Source organism: Eublepharis macularius, chromosome 2 (genome assembly GCF_028583425.1).
Source record: "Eublepharis macularius isolate TG4126 chromosome 2, MPM_Emac_v1.0, whole genome shotgun sequence".
Classification (NCBI taxonomy): Eukaryota; Metazoa; Chordata; class Lepidosauria; order Squamata; family Eublepharidae; genus Eublepharis; species Eublepharis macularius.
Window position 1 is genome coordinate 219280543 of NC_072791.1, and position 16941 is coordinate 219297483.

Here is a 16941-nt window from a genome sequence, read left to right on the forward strand (position 1 = left end):
AGTCAGAGCGGTTGAACTGTTGTCTCCCAGCTGCCCCCTGCCGCTGTCTGTCAGCAAGTCCGGGGGCTGGGCTGCTGACCCCGGACATTAGAAACTCAAAGTGGTAATCAGTTGGGGCCAAGATGGCTCCTCTGGAACTCATGTAAGTGAAGTTCCCAGCTCCATTGACCTCTGAGTAGCCATTCAATGGGATGATGTTTCTCTGAATCACAAATTTAGCTAGCTCTAAACCGCCTCTGTTTATTATGACATCCTTGGATTTTCTAGAATGGGCTAAGAAATTATTCATTATCTGGGCCTTATAATTTAGAGACGAGAGAGAGTATAATAATCACTTCCAATCATTGCATTAAAATCACCTGCTAATACTAAAGGGGTCTCCAGAAAATGGGCCTACAAGTCATCAGCAATTTTCCCCACACGATCCCAGCTCGGAGCCATTAAACTAGGGGTTGATGGAGAAATCTAGATAGAAGAAAGGATAACTGTCACGTCATCCAACTTCAATTAAAAGGCAATAATCAGATCATCTGCTACCAAGAGATCGCAGGGTCCAATATTCAAATTAGCTGAAATTAAACAAGCTTAGCCACCCCAAGGCCCTCCCCCCCTTGAGCCTGCTCTTTGAAAGAGAGCAAAGTAATTAGGAAAGATAGGTTCATCCATTAATCAGGTGTCCTGAAGAAGTAGAATATCAAAAGAAGCCATAAATGCTTTAGTGTCCTTACAGCAAACCCAGCCAGCTATATTCCAACTCAAAATCTGGAGTCCACGAGTCCTGGTTAGTCATTTTTTTTTACTACTGAAGTATCTAGTGCTGGCATTCAGGGTACTCTCTGAATTAATTATAATTCCTTGAATTCATTATAATTTTGCCTCATGAGGAACAGGGATTTTCCCTCTTGTTGGGCTTGGATCACATGTCTTCTTACTAGTCAAAGAGTGGGTGACAGCATCTAGGGGATTGTCTAAAGATTGATTCATATTCCTGTCAGGGGACCTGTATGGGGCTGCTAATAGTAGCCTTTTTTGGTTAATTAACTGATTTTAATCTTGGTTAATTTGTATTAGTGTATGCTGTGGATTCTGAAATTGGGCAATTATATCGCCTTGTTCCTCAAAAGGTAGGGAGTGGAATGATCGGAGAAGGTTCGCATCTCCCAAAGTCCATTAGAGAGGATGGCATAGGGGAGAGGATTTTGACTTCATCTGGTTGATTAAAGCTCTCACAAGTCATCCTCTCTAGTCAGTCTGGTTTGTGAGTGTGGACATTCTTAGTTCGTGAAAATTCAGTCAAAATTCTATCACTAGTAGAAGGTTGTATTCTCTTTGAGTATATAGTTTATCTGTCCTTAAAGGGGCCAGACATGAGGAGTGGCTTTTTGATTGGATTATAGAGAGAATTTGATAGTTGAATTCAGTGCCTTTTAACGTAAGTAGCCCTAGTGAACATCAGTGCTGGGATCCTAGGCGAGTGAAAGGTTAAAATCTCTCTCTCTCCCTGAATTGGCTCTTGTAACTTTTCAGTAAATTTTAAAGTAATAGTAGAAGCTGGCATATCCAACAAATGGGACAGATGCTTTTTGGTATTCCACTTTCCCCACCAATTTATCCATTGACCTTTCAAGGGAAAGATAGTCGCTACAATCTGGAGGTTATTCACCCGGAGCACGGTCTTATTTGTTGAAAGGGAAGGAGAATAAGTCCTTTTCTTGATAGTATTGTTATATGAAGACCTTTTGCTGGATGTTACATCCTTTTTTACCATTTCTGAATAAAATGGCTTCCTGTATTTTGTAACGAGTATTCCTGGTTCAATGGTTTTATCTTGAGAAGATAGTTTGTAATAAACTCAAGCCTCTTATAAATAAGTTTCAATGGTACATTTCGCATTCGGTTTTTAGAGCGCGTTTGTACCTGTTCCACATCCCATGTTTGCAAGGTTTTCACACTTAAAAGCAGTCATGGGATGCAGTCCCGCTTTTTGTCCGCTGTATCCCCGATTTTTCTCCCTGTGGACATACCCCGATGTTTTTTTAAGTTCGCTGCCGACTGGCAGCTGGCCCGCATTTTGCTAATGTGAACACTTTTGCCCCCTTTTTGCTTCTCTCCCCCCCTCTCCTTTTCCCTGTGAGCTGATTGGTTTGTGCCCTTTGGAAACAAGCCTCTGCTTCCTGGGAGGAGATGAATCGGCAGCATTTTAACCCTTTCCTGGCTTGATTTAAAAAAATGAGAGTGGTACATGTTTTCCCCCAGAACTCTGCCACCAATTGCCTCTCCAGTGGGCAGGGGACAGCCCAATCAGCAAAAAGGGGGGGAGGGTTCCAACATTGCAACGTTACTACGCATGCTCAATTTTTTTTTTAAAAGTGTGACTTGAATTGCAAGGCCCCAAAAGCCCAAAATTGCACCGAGTTTTTGAAATGAAGCACAGACACCAAATCGAAATTGCAGTGGACAGTATGAAATGAACAGGTGCAATGCCGAAGCCACTGCGATCGGGGCGAATGCTCATAAATGGCGGTTTAAACCGTAAGTGCGAAAAGGGCCAATGTGTCTACTATAAGCACGGTTTGCGACGCCACCAGACTGAGATCTTGAGATCTCCTCCCAGCATTCTCTTCAGGAATTACCATGTCACCTTTCCCCATTGAAATAAATGAATCCTTTTGGTTCAAAGAGTGGGAACTATCAGGTGCCTCAGTCTCCACCTGGCTGTGATGCAATAAAGGAGCAAACCTATTTTTTAAGGAAACTGGAGAAGCGCTAAAAAGAAAACCATCCAATCTGCTTTGTGTTAATTTCATGTTAGAATCATCTTCAGCAAAGGGACGGCCACACCCCTATTGGAAAGCTGAGGAATCTTGAAATGCAAGTTATAAATCAGTCTTCCTCCGTGACCACCAGTCAATTCAGAAACCTGTTACAAAGGCACTTAGAACCCTCTCTTTTTTAATACATGATCTCCACCTGCGGAAAAAGCCAAAAAGGACTTAAGTGGCACATAAAAATTCAACCTTAGGAGCAAGCTGTTACTTCGGTAGGTCTATAAACTCATTTAGATGTTAGCATTTCAAGTGAATTGTGTTCTGTGGATGAAAGTGTCCGTATACATTGGACAAGTAGTGTAACTCTTTTGTGCCTTTATTAATCTCTGATGTGATCAATAGTAGATAAGATTAAAAAAACCACGAGGAGCTGTGAATTCTCCAGATCTTTGATATACATGTGAAATGTGCAGATCTGAGAGCCAAACTAGACATTTTTACATGAATTCACCATGGGGAATTGCAGCCCGATTGCCACTGCAAGTCCCAGAGGCAATTCCTGTGTAAAAAAGTGCAGATGGACCATTCTTGTCAGCTGAAGTGACTGGGCTGTGCAGTCCCTGGGTTGTTTCAGCTCTCGAAAATGGCACGAAGGGAAGGCAGGAGCCCCTCGTGCACCCATACCATGATCCTGTTCAGAACTGGGCTCGTCTGCACTTTCTGCAAAGGAGTTACCACTTGGATTTCTAGCTGCAAGTCCCCGTGGCAAACACGTGTAGAAAGTAATGTCTAATTTGGCTCTGAGCTTGTTTCACATGAAACCTGCCCTTTCCTCCCCCAAGGAGAATATCTGAGCCAGAGGCCCAAGAAACGGAAGATGCCTGATGCTGCAGGTATCGATGCAGCTGCTGGACCCTCAGCTGCTAAAGGGAGAAGCAGCGGAAAGAAGGACCGGGAAAATTTCCGAAGCGCACTTGTGAACATCATCCTGTGAGTTTTTTTGTGATTTTTAAGAAAGGCACGTTTTCCTTTTCAGAAGTGGAAAAATGTGATCTTTTTAAAAGGTATCTGTAGCAAAAATATCATTTTGTTGCTCAGTGGAAAAAACAGAATGTTTTTCTCTATGGTAGGAATCTGAGCTAATTTCCCTTACTACAGGCTAACTGAAAAATCACTGTTTAAATTCCATTGATTTAAAATGATCATTTTTTTTTGTTGTCTCTTAGGCAACCAACATCTTCTCAGGAGTTGGCCCTTTCCCCAGATGAAGTGCTGCCTGGCACATCAGCATCTTCCGCTCCGATAGAGAAAGACATTTTGGTAAATGAGATACTGACTCCTTGATTTGAATGCCTGTCAAGCAGAGACAGAACGGAAGAGTAGCGGGACTGAAATATCAGAACTGTACAGATTGGTCAGGGAAGCCCGGATGAGGTTCTGCTGGGCCATTAGAGGCTGTCAATTTGTAGCAACAAACAAGGGAGTCGGGAAGTTCAGCTCACGGTGGTGAATGCCAAGACGCTTGTGTGCGTAAAGAGCTGTTGCAGCCAACCTAGCTGCAAACATTTTGCATCCCCTGAAGCCCTGAGATACTTTTTGTTAGGAAACAACTTACACATCCCTCAGAACCAGAAGTCCTGTTTTGTGATACGACTAAAGTCATGCAATGTTCTAATTATGCAGAAATACTACTATTACATTCGCCATGGCATTGATACAGAACACGTGGCCCCAATGGAAGACTCGTGGCTGGAGCACGTCTTGGCACTGGTACCCCCACACTTGAAAGTGCTCAGTGACAGTATTGATGCCCTTTCTGATGAAATGAGAGAGGACTATCTTCTCAGTGTAAAGAAAGCAATAGGTAAGACTAATCTCAATTCTTTGACATGGAGAAAGCAGGGGTAGCTCATGGGTGGGGTTCAGTGGGAGGACTATATAGACACTGCCACTGAAGAGGGATGGGAATTTGGTGCCTTTATTCCTTAAGGTGTTAGCCGGTGGAGATCAAGGCTGCTGTCATAGCACCATTTAAGCACATGGCCACTCAGAGGACAGTCGTATCCAGTATGCATACAGGAGATTATAGCATTGCTAGGCCTGTGCCTGGCAATCCCAGGAGAATTTGGGGTGGGGCATGGTGAGGGGGAATGGTGCGCGATGTGGTGGTACCACTTCTGGGTCTTCCAGATGACACTGCATTGTACAACTCTTGAGGAATCCCTTAAATTTCTATAGTAGAGACCATAGAGGTTGTGAAACTCCTAGACAGTCATAAATGTGGCAACTTGAAATGATGTTGCTGAGTCTGCAGCATTCTTCCCCACCCCATTTTCTCCTGCTGCTACAGCAGGGTCAGGAGGTTGCCCGCCATGAGGGCAGCCAGTTAAACCGAAATAATGTCTTCACTTGCCACACTCGGTTTTGCTATCCACTCAGTAGCAGTGTGCCAATGTAGTGCTGCAGCAGCTGCCCTAGTACTTCCATTGCTGCCTCCTAGTGTCCTCTGGCAAAGGCACTAAATGCCCTTCCTGCTTCAGCAGTGCTCAGTCGTGGTACCCATAGCCCTCCCAGTGAGCATGACACAATCCAGCCCTGAGAGAATGTCAGCTTTCCATTGACTTAGCTTTAACATCAATAGTGTGATCCTATGCAAAGTTCCTCCAGTCAAAGCCTAACAAAATCAGTGGGTTTAGAGTGGGGTAACTGCATAGGATCGCACTGTAAGTTCCCTGAGAAACCAAACAGATCTTCCACCCAAAAGTGGACAAACTTCTCAGAAAAACAGCTTTCCACCACTACTGATCCCCCCCTGCAACAAACAGATGCAGAGGAATTTTGAGCGTGTTCTAGGTTTGTTCTCAGTTTGCGTGGGATGGTGGGAAAGCCTTGCAGGTTTGGCTGCCACTCCGTATGAACCACGTGCACCTTGGAACACTGCCCCAGAATCCTTGTAGTGTTTATGGTTTCTATAGTTAATCATTAAGGTTGCTTTGCAAACAAATTGCTCTTGTAAAAAGTTATCTGAAAGTAAAAAATTGAAAATAATTTGTCGTCTATAAATGGCTGAAAACGATATCTATAAACAGGAGAATTGGAATAAGAACGTAAGAAGAGCCCTGCTAAATTAGACCAGTGGTCTGGTCTAGTCTAGCATCTTATTTCACACGGTGGCCATGCAAATGACTTGGAGGCCAACAAACAGGATTTAGAGATCAAGGCTTTCCTCTGATGTTGCCTTCTATTCAGAGGTTTACTGCCTCTGAATATGAAGGTTTGCTTTACTCACAATGGCTAGCAGCCATTGGACCTCACTTCCATGAATCTAATTCTCTTTTAAAGCTATCCTGTGCTTGTGGCCATCGCTGTCCACTGGCAGTGAATCCCACAATTTAACTACTTGTTTTAGCTGCATAGTCGTGTTGGTAGAAAAGCAGGATTTGAGTCCAGTGGCACCTTACAGACCAAGAAGTTCTTCAGAGTGTAAGCTTTCAAGAGTCTGAGCTCCCTTCTTCAGACACCTAAATGTCTGAAGAAGGTACAACTTGGAAATTGGCAAGAAAACTGGAAAACATGCATGCGTTAAGTACCAAAGGGTAAACAAACGGAATTTATCTCAGAAAAACTTTCATTCAGGGTACTTATTTATTTAGAAAAAATGTATGCTGCCTCTCCGGGAACTTGTCTGAGGTGGCCTACAAAAAAAATTAATAAAAACAAAATATTAAAAGATATAAATGAAAAACCAGCATTAAAACCCCAGACCAGCATAAAACATAGATCATAGTAACAGCCCATTGACAGCTTAAAACAACAGTTTCCAGACTAAAATAGTGTTTTAAAAAATCAACCCCTTAATTTAAAAGCCTGGGTGAACAGAAGCATGTTGGCTTGGCATCTAAAAGAAAGCATTGAGGGTGCCAGGTGAGCCTCAAGAGGAAGGGCATTCTTCTAGCGAGGCGCCGCTACTGAAATAGTCCTGTCTCTGGTTGCCACCTGCTTCACCTCTGAAGGTGGGGGCACACAGAGCAGGACTTGAGAGGTAAATCTTAAATTGCTGGCCAGACAATATGGGAGGAGGCAATCCTTCAAGAATCCTGGCCTGAAGGCAGAGGTAGCTTTGTTCTCTGCATTTTTTACTTATTTCTTTTTCAGCTGCTTTTAATTTTTTGACATTTCCGCCATTTATATGTACACTTTTGGTTGTTTTTGTTTTCCAGAACATTCTTATATTACTTACGTTATTTACAGTCCACCTTTCTCTCTGAGACTCAAGCTGGACTGTAAATGATTTTTCTTAAAGTGCTTTATGCTTTCAGTTATGCCTGTGTAACACCCTTGAAATCTTTCAAAATAATTGGTCTGGTTTCTTTGTTTTGCTGAGCTTATTTGTGTTCTGGTCTTTTTTTTTCAATGCCTTCTTTTAGTTGACTTTGTTTTAAGAGATCCCAGGGAAAAAGAGGAAGGCAAGAAGCCAATTCTTCCACCTCATCGTCAAGAGTAAGAAAACCCTCCTATAAAGTCATTGACTAGAAAGTATAACAGGCAGAATGTATGAATATGTTGGACTAGGAGAAATCTGCACTCTGCTATAAAACTTCTTGGGTAACCTTGACTCAATCATACACAGTCAGCCTAACCCACCTCACAGGGTTGTTGTGAGGATAAAATGAGGATTATGGCAAATGATGAGTGTAATCTATAAAAAAGGTGACAAAAGAATCATACTTATCCCTTATGGCTGTTGTAAGCAACAGCAAGTTTTTTAAAAAATAAAAATGCCAATACTGATCTTCTCTATCTGTTGTGCACATAAGGAGTCATATAGGAAGAAATCTTCCTCATTGGAGACTTAGTTTCTTTTTCCCTGCCGGCCTCCTTCGGCTGTCTTGCCTCCCTTGCCATATTTGTTGGTGGATGGCAATGAGGACTTTGTGTTAGAGGCTCCCATTGAACACCTGAGGACTTCGCCATGCATAAGCAAGCCCTTTATACAAAACTTGCATGCTCAGAGTAGAGCTGCCTGGGTAACCCTCCAATTTTTGGACATGGCTGGTGCCTTGCAGCACATTTGGCATTATGGGCACCTGACCGAGTGGAGAATATGTTAACAGACTCCATTGGGGATTTGTCGGAATCCTCTGTACAAGCTGAGGAATGGGTAGTGCTCCTTGATATATTTTGTACCTCTGATGAAGTATATTTCTTGCCTCTGGTATGTTTAAAACCCTACAATATTTCTAACTGGTTTATTAACATCTTAAATTGTGTGCATATGGCTAATTAATTTGAAAAGGCCTGGGAATTCACAAGGGATTTGGGTCTTGTGAAGAAATTCCAAGACTTAGAAGAGAATCCCTCCTCCCCATTTAATTTCGATATTTTTGACAGGAGAGTGTTTTTAAGCTGTGACAAGTTAGTGAAATCAGTATTAAGAGTAATATTGCAGAAAAATGCAGTATTAAGAGTAAATATATTCGTGCTTTGGGGATCTCAGCATTACCTATTTTTTTTAGAATGGAAGTAGTGCCAAAACCATGGAACAAGTCCTTCATAGCAGCACACAACTATATAAATGAAAATTTGCATGCAATAAATCCCACCATGTTGGCTGTTCTGGACCTGTGGCAGACATCTTTTAAGTAAGTGACACTTTGAACGTATACTCCTGTTTCAGAAAACGTGCAGCGTATTCATAAAGGAGTCCCCTTTCTGGTTTGCTATCCAATACCTGGAAATCCTCAATCAGCTGTAAATCTCACTTTGTGTCCTTGGGCTATTTGAGGCTTGAGTCACATATTACAAAAAAGTCTTTGTGGCAGACATATGACTACCGTGCGGACTTTGGATTAGAGTTACATGTGGAGTTCCATGCTGGTAACTCAGCTCAAAGATGAGCAGGAACCTGTTTTGCACTGGGGCCATGTTGAGTGGGGAGAGTGAGCTTAAGCCCCCTACACTGTTTTCTTGAGCTGAAATGGCCCTGAAGAGCCACTGTTTGCCCTGTTGGAGAAACCTAAATGTAGCCATCACTACATGTACTGTAGCTTTTTGGGCTTTTTCAGGTCAAGAGAATGGAAAAGATTGAATCCCCTTTCCCCTTGCACCCGATCCAGATCAGGCCTCCATGAACCTGGAAATTGAGTTGCCAACTTATCTTGTGGACATTGTCACGGACGAATCATGTGTGCCCCGCCAAACTGTTTTAGAGGAAGGGTGGGATAGAAGTGAGACAGGAAGATAGAGGGATGAATGGCTTAAAGTGTGTGTGTGTGTGTGTGTGTGTGTGTGTGTGTGTGTGTGTGTGTGTGTGAGAGAGAGAGAGAGAGAGAGAGAGAGAGCACAGCTGAAAAACTAAAGTGGTTTCCATAAGATGAAGAGTTGATGGTGTTAATATAATGTTTATACCCTTTTACTGGGCTTTGGAATTTACTTGGACTCTATATTGAAAGAGAAGCTTTTGAATAATAATGCTAACATTCAATTTATATATTGTCGAAGGCTTTCATGGTCGGAGAACGTTAGTTGTTGTAGATTTTCCGGGCTGTATGGCCGTGGTCTTAGCATTGTAATTCCTGACATTTCGCCAGCAGCTGTGACTGGCATCTTCAGAGGTGTAGCACCGAAAGACAGAGATCTCTCAGTGTCGATGTGTGGAGAAGATGTTAGCAGGTAATTTATATCTACTCAGGAAGGTGGGTTTGGACTGAGTCATCCTGTAAGAGTTTCCCAGGATGTGGAATGCTAATGTGGGGGAAGCTTCACTGTGTCCTGAGGAGGTTCTTTTGCGTATGAATTGGTGGTTGATATGCTAATCTTATCTGCAGGGCCATTGTAAGATGTAGGATATTTTGTTAGTCTGGTGTTTTTCAGGACTGGAAACCATGCCCTATTAATTCTTAAACTCTCTTCTTTCCTGTTGAAATTGTGCTTATACATTTCAATGGCTTCCCTGTGCAATCTGACAAAGTAGTTGGATGTGTTGTCCTGTATTTTAGTGTCCTGGAATAAGATACTGTGTCATGTTTGAGTTAGGATATGTTCAGCCACTGCTGATTTTTCAGGTTGGCCAAGTCTGCAGTTTCTTTCATGTTCTTTTATTCTTGTCTGGATGCTACGCTGTGTGGTCCCGATGTAAACTTGTCCATAGCTGCAGGGTATGCGGTATACTGCAGACGTGAGGGGGTCTCTACTGTCTTTTGCTGAGCGTAGCATCTGTTGTATTTTTCTGGTGGGTCTGAATACTGTTTGTAGGTTGTGCTTTTTCATAAGTTTTCCCATCTGATAAGTTATTCCTTTGATTCCCTGACTTCCAATACCTCCTCCAAACTTGCCCTTTCTTTGAAGCCTCATCCCCACTATGAAGCCCAAGAGCTAGAATGTGAAAAATGTAGGATTGCTAACTCCACATGGGGAAATTTCTGGAGAATTTGGGGGTGGAACCTGGAGAGGGTGGGGTTTGGGGAGAGGAGGGACTTCAGTAGGATATAATGTCATTGAATCCACCCTCCAAAGCAGCCATTTTCTCCAGTGGAACTGATCTCTGTGGCCTGGAGATCAGTTGTAATTCCAGGAAATCTCCAGCGACCACCCAGAGGCTGGCAATTCTGTTCAATGGAATTGTTCAGGAGGACACGCTACAAAAGGATGAGGGCTATCCTTTGTAGTACATTCTATTATACTGGCATTTTGTTTTTACTGCAGTTTTCTAGTTCTTGGTTCTCAAATATGTCGTTTTTTATACTGTTTTTATTGCATTATTTTCTATCTTTGTAAACCAGTCTCATGACACTGTTTATTATGTGTTTTTTACTGTTTCTGCGGCATTGTTTTACATTTTGTAGTCTGCCTTGAGTCCCAGCAAGAAAGGGGGACTATAAATAAAATAACAGCAACAATAACAATAACAACAACAAGGATAATAAAATTAAAAATAGGTGAAGGAGGGAGGCAGGTGAAGATATTACAGAATCCCTACTCTCCCGTTTCAGCTTGACTGGTTCCTTCTCACACCACATTGCCAGTTGAGTGCCAGGCTGGGTGACACGGGCCACGTTCCCAGAGCGTGGAGGGCTCAGGCAAGGGGCTAGTTCCAGCAGCGTAGTCAAGGTCCAGTCCTAGTTCAGAAGTACAGAGTCCAAAAGCCAAAAGCCAGCCTGGGGCAGTCCAAAATGCAAAGTCAGGAATATCAAGAGTTGTCCATAGGCAAGTTCCAGGGTTAGGCAAAGGGAGAGTCAGGGCCAGTCCAAGGAGTCGCAGGATCCAATGCACGAGTCAGAGGGGTGACAACTTGTTGCTTCTACACCTCATGGTCTTTCTTGGCTGGGTTTTATAGCTAGGTACTGGAGGCCTCACTTGCAGTCAGCTGCTTGGCCAGCTGTGGCTACTCCTCATCACTATCCACAAGCAGCTGGTGTCGGGCCAGGAGGCACGTGTGTTGCTATCTCTCCTTCAGGCTTGCCCTTTGCCTTCGTCTCCAGCACACCAGGCACTCCAAGGGTGTGGGTGATGCTGGAGGGCTAGAATGATCAACTGAGCTTCATCTGTTGTTGCTTCTGGACTGGAAGGCTTCAGCGGCTCTGCCTCAGCTGCTGGCTGTTGGGCCTGACAAGCCTGCAGCACATCAGTCTGCTTGTTGGTTCCTGGTTCAGGGCTGGCTACCCAGGGTTCCCCTTCTCATGAGGAGTCCTCACTGCTGCTGCTGCTGCTGCGCTCTGACTGGCCCGTGACAGTGCCTATAAAACATGAACTGCTCTGTAGGAGGAAAGTTCCTGTTACACATTTACCCTTGCAGCATATAGAGTTGGATCCCTCCCTGTACCTCCGTGGATCTATTTATGATTCTTTTGTGCTTTAAAGCATTTTAAGGGAGAGGAACCCACCTGCTATTGACCATCTCAGATCCACAGTGGAGGGCCAGATAGAAAACTGCTTGTCCTTTAAAAGTTTAATTCCATGCAGTTACAATGAATGCCTGAATACTGACACATCAAATGTGGTGTATGTTTTTAAAATCCTCTGATATATTCTTATAACCAGGGCTTTTTTTCTGGGAAAAGAGGTGGTGGAACTCAGTGGGTTGCCCTAGAAGAAAATGGTCACATGTCTGGTGGCCCCGCCCCCTGATCTCCAGACAGAGGGGAGTTTAGATTGCCCTCCGCACCGCGGCGTGGAGGGCAATCTGGAGATCAGGGGGCGGGGCCACCAGACATGTGACCATTTTCAAGAGGTTCCGGAACTCCGTTCCACTGAGTTCCAGCTGAAAAAAAACCCTGCTTATAACACACTTTGCTGTGGTGCATTTGTTGCCTCCAACTGCAAAACCCTGTACTGCAAATGAGAGCAGCCTCATCCCATAATCAGACAAAAAGCTGTTTAATTTTGAATGCAGGCAAACAATAAAAATAATTTTTAAAAAAATCTAAAAGAGCTAAGAAGAGATTAATAGCTGAAAATGTTTGCCCCGGGCAGTTAGTATGAAAGCAAAGGAGGTAAAATTTACTTATCTCGTTCTGTTAAGGCAATGCCTCATTCTGACAGCTAGAGCCCTGAAGGAACTAATTGTTGTCAGAGAACATTATCTTTAAAATATTTCCCGAGTTCTGCCTGATAAGAATAAGTTTTTGGGTCCGATAGAGCAGAGCTATTAAACATCACCATCGCTCATTTAAATCAGCTTTTGAGCTAATTGCCAAGTGGGATCTTTTCATTCCCTGAAGCTCAGTTATTAGTAAACATATTTGGTGACTAAAGAAAAGCAAGAAAGACTTTGTAAAAAGTTTTCCTTTGTCATGGTTAGTTTTCTTCTCTTAAGTCCTCAGATAGCTCAGGGAAGTTTTAATTGAGTTGTATTTCCTTTGTTTTTTGAGGATAGGAAAGTATCTGGCAGTTCATCAGATAGTCCAATAAATTATCATTTGAAATGCCACCTAGTCCAGGAACTTAATTCCCTTTAATAATATACAGCTAATTTTCTTTTGAAGATATCGGATCTGATTAATTTCATTTCTCAGAAACAAAAATGGCTGCCCTGGGAGGGAATCAAGATCTGGTGGATTTATTCCCCAAGCTTTCTCTGCTTCACGTGCTCTGACAAGCATCATTTCAATGATAAGAATAATTTTCTCTTGGAGAAAATCATAAAGTTCTAGATAATAGGAAAAGGGGCATGAGAAAAAGGAACGGAGGCCACGAGAAAGAAAGCACAGGCGTCATTAAAAGCCCTGAATAACTAACTCTCTTCAGAAAATTTTATCTTGATTCATTAGGGAAATATAAAGCTGATACACAATAACAGTAAACAGATTAAATGCTGAAAATATTATTTTATAGTAGTCATATCAGGGCGTCCAAGTGAATCATATCAAACTCTTTGGGGACTCTGCAGTCTGTATACGTGGCAGTGCTCAGAGCCTCTAAATGAATGGGCATCTCAGTTTGTTTCCTTGGACTTGTTAAGGATGAGATGCTTTCTGCAGCTCTTTCCAGTTCAGTGTTTGATTCCCCTCAGCTAGGATTGCCTGGTCCCCTAATGGGAGAGGGGGACCGGGCACTCCCCTTTTATTTGCTCCTTGTGCACTGGAAGTGATGTCATTGTGCAGGCCAAGGAGCGCACGTGTGCTTCACAGCAGGCCAATTTGGGCCCATAACGTCCTGGGAATTATGCCGTGCTGCCCTGAAGCGCTCCCAGGAGGCCTTTCCTCCCGCCTACCTCCTTCACTGGCCAGGTGAGTGGTGGGTGGGGTGGTGGGAGTGGGGGATCCCCTGACCCCACCAGGGGCACCTGAGATCCCTACCTTCAGCTCCTAGGTCTTCAGATCCCAAACTTTAATAGGGCAGAACCCCAGGAGTGGAGAGAGAACAGTCTTGTTTTTGGCCTATTTTATTACTGATTTCTCCATGTATGCAGAGAGTGTAGCCATGGGTCCCAAACTGTTTTCCAAGTTGCAGACACTTGGAATTTTGATCCAAGGTGGCGGGTGTAATCACAGAATGGCTGCCAAAAGACGTGGAGTCAACCACAAAATGTCGGAGAGTAAGGTCATGCATAACTACAATTGTAACTCTTCAGCATTTCAGGCAGAAGCTCTACTTATTGGGATGCCTTTTAAAATAAACACTTTGTTTAAAAATATTTTCTTGCATACTTCTCCAGTCACACAGTGAAGATTCTTGCACTGTGGTAGCAGTTTCTGCCAACGCAACTTTATAAAAATCTGTACAACCAGTCAGATCTCCAGTGTCCAATAGAAGCCTTACTGCAAAAAATCCAGCAAGCTGACCAGTGGTATGAGAAACTTGTTTCAGTTATGAAATCTGATCTGACTGGATTTTGCAGTCTTCCCAAAAGTTCATCCTTTGTGCATGAGGATATTCCATTAAGTGAACAGGTAAAGCCTCTACAGGTAGAAGAGAGGTAGAATGTGGAGCTCTGGTATTCGCAAGGAATTGTTGGATCTGGGCCATTGCCTATATTATTGATCATGTATATCTGTCGATTACTTTTTTATATCGCCCTTCCTCACCAGGGATCAAGATCCATGGTTGTCCATTCACCTCTTGCAGGCTGAGAGAGAAAGCTTGAATGGGTATTTGAACTCTTGTCTTCCTGATTCTAACCCGACACACACAAGCTTTCCTTGTGGGGCAGCTGATGAATTTTAATTAAGTATGTTGAATTTAAATATCTTACGAATATACTTATCAACATACAGAATAGGGTTTCAATCATTTCCTTTGTTTAAGAGCAAAGACAGATGCATTGCGGAAAGATGCTTATCCAAGTGTTTATGTTACAGAAATTTGCGCTTGGTTGATAAAGAAGCGTTTCACAATCGTCAAGAAGCAATGGAGCTCTCATTCTTCCAGAACGTAGTAGTAAGGCATATGGAAGCTGCCAAAGATATGCTTTTTAAAAAGTAAGATTGAAACGTATTCTTTATATTAAGGGATCCGCCGTGACTAATTTTGTAGTTGGGATTTCACAGCAGGTTATATAAGATGAAGTTGCCCCAGGGCCGGCTTGATGGGGGGGTAGGGGGGGTAGTCTGCCCCCGGCGCTGCCAAGAGCATGCTGTAGCTGTCGGTGGCAGTGCGCAGGTGGCTGAGCGGAGGGCTGGGTGTCCGCCCGCGCCATTTGCCTGCCACAGGACAGGGAGCGTGCAGCAAGCCGGCTGCCCTGTCAGCGGGGCAGGCAAATGGTGTGGGTGGCCTTGCAGCCCTCCGCTCAGCCGCCCTCGCTGCCACCGCCAGCTCCGCGGCGCTCTGTATGCCAGGGTGGCTGGCTTGCCGCATGGGCGGCATGCTCCGGCCCTGTGTGATGATGTTAAGGGAGTGACATCATCACGCAGTGCCAGAGGCACGCACGCTGTGCGTGTGCAGGGGGGCAGAGGCCAGACTTGGGTTGCTCTGGGCGCCGGCAACCCTAGATCCGGCCCCAAGTTGCCCATCAAAGTTAATATAGTGATTTGGAGAACTAGGGTCTGGCTGCTAAAAATTAATATGTGGCCTTTGACCTCATCATGCCACCCGACCATTGATCCGTATCATGATCTGACACAGGTTGTTGCAGTCATCCAGCTGAGATTTGTTCTGGGTTTTGTGACATTTGATGGTTGTTTATTGCATTTCAGTCCCATCCTGAAAGTTAATCTCCATATAAGATTGTTCTCTGCTCATAACATAGGACAATTCGTTTGTGAATATTTAATAACATTAATAATAACATTAACTATATATACCGTCCTTCAGGACAACTTTATGCCACAATCTGAGTGGTTTACAAAGTGTGTTGTTATTATTCTTGCAACAATCACCCTGTGAGGTGAGTGGGGCTGAGAGCTGTGACTGATCCAAGGTCACCCAACAGAGTGACCTTCAAGCAGAGGCGTGGGGAATTAAACCCAGTTCTCCAGGTTAGAGTCCTGCCGCTCCTAACTATTACACCAAACTGGCTCTCAAGCCTGGCATTCTTGTCTGCTTGCTGTAGTGCAATGACAGCACAATATCCAACCAGGAGCTATGCATGCGATGCCTTTTCAGAAAAGCTAAAATTCTGCCAGCCACCCGTTTGGGAGTGTTGTGGGCAGCGGGAGTCAATTCCTTCCTGTTCCCCTTCCCCATCCAACAGTGGATGGCAGGACTTGGGCGTTTTCTTTCGAAGGTCTTTGCTACTTCGGGTGCTCTTGTTTGCTCAGAGCCATTATATAAATGTGCTTCATGCATGAGCCCCCAGTCTAGTATTGGAACCAACTGTGATCCAGAAGGGGATCGGCACTGTCCGTGTGCCTGCTGCACAATAGCCTCCCCGTTTATACAGTCCCAGGCAACAGGGAAAACAGAAGTTTTGTTGAACTTCTGATAGCCACCACATCAGATGGGTCGGTGGCTTTCTGTTTGGTGGGCTACGGCTTGTGCAAACCTGCTCCAGTTGGACAAACACCGCTTGGAGCCATTATTTTAACTCAGCTCAGTGATCCCATTGCCATTCTCTGTTATTTTGCCTCCTTCCTGCAGACTCCTTTACCTCCGCAGGTCTGCTGCCCTTCCTCCTCCTCATTCTCTCCAATTTCAATTATAAAGCAAACTTCCCAGCTGCCTCGTCTCACTCTTGTGTGGTGTGTGCATGTGAGCTTCTTATCTAGAGTGCTTAGTTTCACAGACACGTGGCCAGGTGTCAGAGAGAAATCCCTTCGGGAGCCTGTCAGTTCGTTTGCTCTAGTACCTTCTGAAGTCACTAATGAATCGCCCGAAACACTGCACAAACTTCAAGGAATATAAAAAAAAGTCTCAGCAGCGTTTTCCCTTTGTGCTGATTTGAGAGAAAAGGATGAAAAAAAAGTGCTGTAACGAAGCTAGCTCTAGAGAACAATGGGACTCAAAAAAAGTCAGTCTTGCAGGATTTGAAAATGTTTTCTGTGTCAGTAAAATCAGGGTTATGTTGCTGAGAAATAATGGGAGCAATCCTAGCCGGGTCTGCTCGGAAGTAAATCCCATATTGTTCAGTGGGACTTACTCCCAGGAAGGACTCCTTGGTTGTGTCACCAAGGAAGTAACCCAGATCTTCTCAGTACATTATTGCATGATTTTGCAAAGCAGGAGGTATGTACAATCTGGTGAGGGTGTTTCTGTTGAAAATGTTTTATCTGAGATGCTTTAATTGCCATTCTAAGTG

General features: G+C 43.8%; 1 protein-coding gene across 1 annotated transcript in view; it reads left to right on the forward strand.

Annotated features, from left to right (window-relative positions):
• Positions 1-3645: 3645 nt before the first annotated feature.
• DNAH7 (dynein axonemal heavy chain 7) overlaps positions 3646-16941 on the forward strand; it is a 190041-nt gene continuing 176745 nt past the window's right edge. Inside the window, exons 1-6 of the mRNA XM_054970133.1 lie at positions 3646-3758; positions 3995-4088; positions 4452-4632; positions 7196-7268; positions 8285-8410; positions 14567-14686. Coding sequence (XP_054826108.1) covers positions 3646-3758; positions 3995-4088; positions 4452-4632; positions 7196-7268; positions 8285-8410; positions 14567-14686 — 707 coding nt within the window. The remainder of the gene's footprint in view (positions 3759-3994; positions 4089-4451; positions 4633-7195; positions 7269-8284; positions 8411-14566; positions 14687-16941) is intronic.